At 46.9% G+C, this 2,334-nt stretch overlaps 1 protein-coding gene across 1 annotated transcript in view; it reads left to right on the forward strand.

The window, feature by feature from the left end:
- The window catches only part of SUGP1 (SURP and G-patch domain containing 1), a 14,499-nt gene that overhangs the window by 7,122 nt on the left and 5,043 nt on the right, over nucleotides 1–2,334 (forward strand). The window contains exons 6-7 of the mRNA XM_033511531.1: nucleotides 616–719; nucleotides 2,013–2,137. Coding sequence (XP_033367422.1) covers nucleotides 616–719; nucleotides 2,013–2,137 — 229 coding nt within the window. The remainder of the gene's footprint in view (nucleotides 1–615; nucleotides 720–2,012; nucleotides 2,138–2,334) is intronic.

Below are 2,334 nucleotides of genomic sequence, written 5' to 3' on the forward strand. Positions count from 1 at the left end.
AAAGTTTAGGTTTGAGGGGGAGGAAAAGTTTGGGGTTCTTGTTCTTCCCCAAGGGGCAAAGTTTGAGGTCCTTGTTCTTCCCTGAGGGGGAAAGTTTGGGGTTCTGGTTCTTCTCCAAGGGGGAAAGTTTAGATTTGAGGGGAAAAAAGATTGGATTTGAAGGAGGGAAAAGTTTGGGTTTGACAGGGAAATGTTTGGGGTTCTTGTTTGTCCCCAAGGGGGAAAGTTTGGGGTTCTTGTTCTTCCCTGAGGGGGAAAATTTGGGTTTGAGGCAGAAAAGTTTGGGGTGCTCGTTCTTCCCTGAGGTGGAAAAGTTTGGATTTGAGGGGGAAAAGTTTGGATTTGAAGGGGAAAAGTTTGGATTTAAGGGGTGGAAAAGTTTTTTAATCCCAGCACTGGTGGGCATGGGGAAATTAAACAGATTCCTCTTTAATTTCCTTTCAAGCAACAAAAAATTTGGTTGCAAATCCTTGAATTAAAACTCCAAAATCCAATTCCATGTTTTGTGTGGATTCTGAGTAATTCCTCCATTTGTCCATGTGGGAGTTGGAGCTGTTCCTATCCCAGAATATCCACATTTGGATAATTATTCCTCTTTCTTTCCCTCTTTTCCAGGTTTTTGCATGATAAGAACAGCAGGGAATTCCTTTACTACAGGAAGAAAGTGGCAGAAATAAGGAAAGAAAATCAAAATTCCCAGGCAGCCTCTTCCCAAAAAGGTAATTCCCACTAAAATCTGGGGAATGGGAACAGCACAAGGGAAATTTGGGATTTATTTAGGACTGGAGTGGAAATTTGGGATTGGAGTAGCTTCCCTTTTCCAGGTGAGATTTGGGATTTTTCCAAAAGGAATTTCCCCCTGAAACAGCCTGCAGTGAGGGGAGGAGGAGAGGGATTCTCAGGAATTTGGAGTTTTCCAAAGGATTTCCTGTTATTCCTGAGGAATTCAGGGGCAAAACCTGAAATTAGGGATAATTCCAGGTGCTGGAATCCTATGGAAAAGCGCCTGAGACAGGAAAAAAACCCCAAAATTTGTAATTAGGGATAATTCCAGGTGGTTTAATTATAGGGAAAAGTGCCTGAGACAGGGAAAATTTGGGATTTGGGATCCCAAAGCTGCCTTATCTCTCATCTCTCCCACCCCTGCTCCAAAACTCAGGTTTAAACCAAAGTTTTTGTGCTGTTAAAGTGGTTTTGTGTCAATTCTCCCCCTTTAAACCCAGCTTTAGGCCTCACTGGGGTCCTTAGGCTGGGTTGGGCCCCATCCCTGACCCCAAACTGGGTTTTAAACCAAATCTTTTTTATTTTGAACTGTTTCTGTACCAATTCTCCCCCTTAAAACCCAACTTTAAGCCTCACTGGGATCCTTAGGCCCTATCTCTGACCCCAAATTGGGCTTTAAGCCAAATCTTTTATATTTTGAACTGTTTCTGTACTGATTCTCACCCTTTAAATCTGACTTTAGACCTAATTGAGATCCTCATGCCCCATCTCTGACCCCAAACTGGGTTTTAAACCAAATCTTGTATATTTTGAACTGCTTCTGTACCAATTCTTCCCGTTTAAATCTGACTTTAAGCCTCACTGAGGTCCTTAGGCTGGGTTATGCCCCATCCCTGACCCCAAATAGGGTTTTAAACCAAATCTTGTATATTTTGAACTGTTTCTGTACCAATTCTCCCCCTTTAAACCCGACTTTAAGCCTCCCTGGGGTCCTTAGGCCCCATCTCTGACCCCAAATTGGGTTTTAAACCAAATTTTCTGTATTTTGAACTGTTTCTGCACCATTTTCCCCCCTTTAAATCTGACTTTAAGCCTCCCTGGGTTCCTTAGGCTGGGTTAGGCCCCCTCCCTCCTCCCCAAACTCCCATCTAAACGGAACTTTTTGTGTTTTGAACTGTTTCTGTACCACTTCTCCCCCTTGAAGCCCGGCTCGAGGCCTCCCGGGGGCGCTTGGGCCGGGCTTAGCTGGGCGGGGCTGAGGCGGGCCCAGGACTAATCCCTGCCCAAAGTTTCCCCCCCAGCCGAGCTGGAGACGCGGCGCTCGGCCGAGAAACTGGCGCAGATGGTGGCGGCGGGGGGGCCCGAGGTGGAGGCCATCGCCCTGCAGAACAACAGGGAGAACCCTGCCTTCAGGTAGGGAACAATTCCCGGCTCCTGGGGGGATTTTCCTGGGAATAATTCCCAGGGAATTCCCAGGGAAAAGCGTGGGAGTTCAGGGTTTATTGGGACACAGTGGCAGGAGTTGGGGGGTTCAGGTTTGGGGTGCAGAGGGGGATGAGAACGACAGGGCAATCCCTGCCTTCAGGTATGGAACAATTCCCGGCTCCTGGG

The sequence above is a fragment of the Parus major genome, unplaced genomic scaffold (genome assembly GCF_001522545.3).
Source record: "Parus major isolate Abel unplaced genomic scaffold, Parus_major1.1 Scaffold325, whole genome shotgun sequence".
NCBI classification, from domain to species: Eukaryota; Metazoa; Chordata; class Aves; order Passeriformes; family Paridae; genus Parus; species Parus major.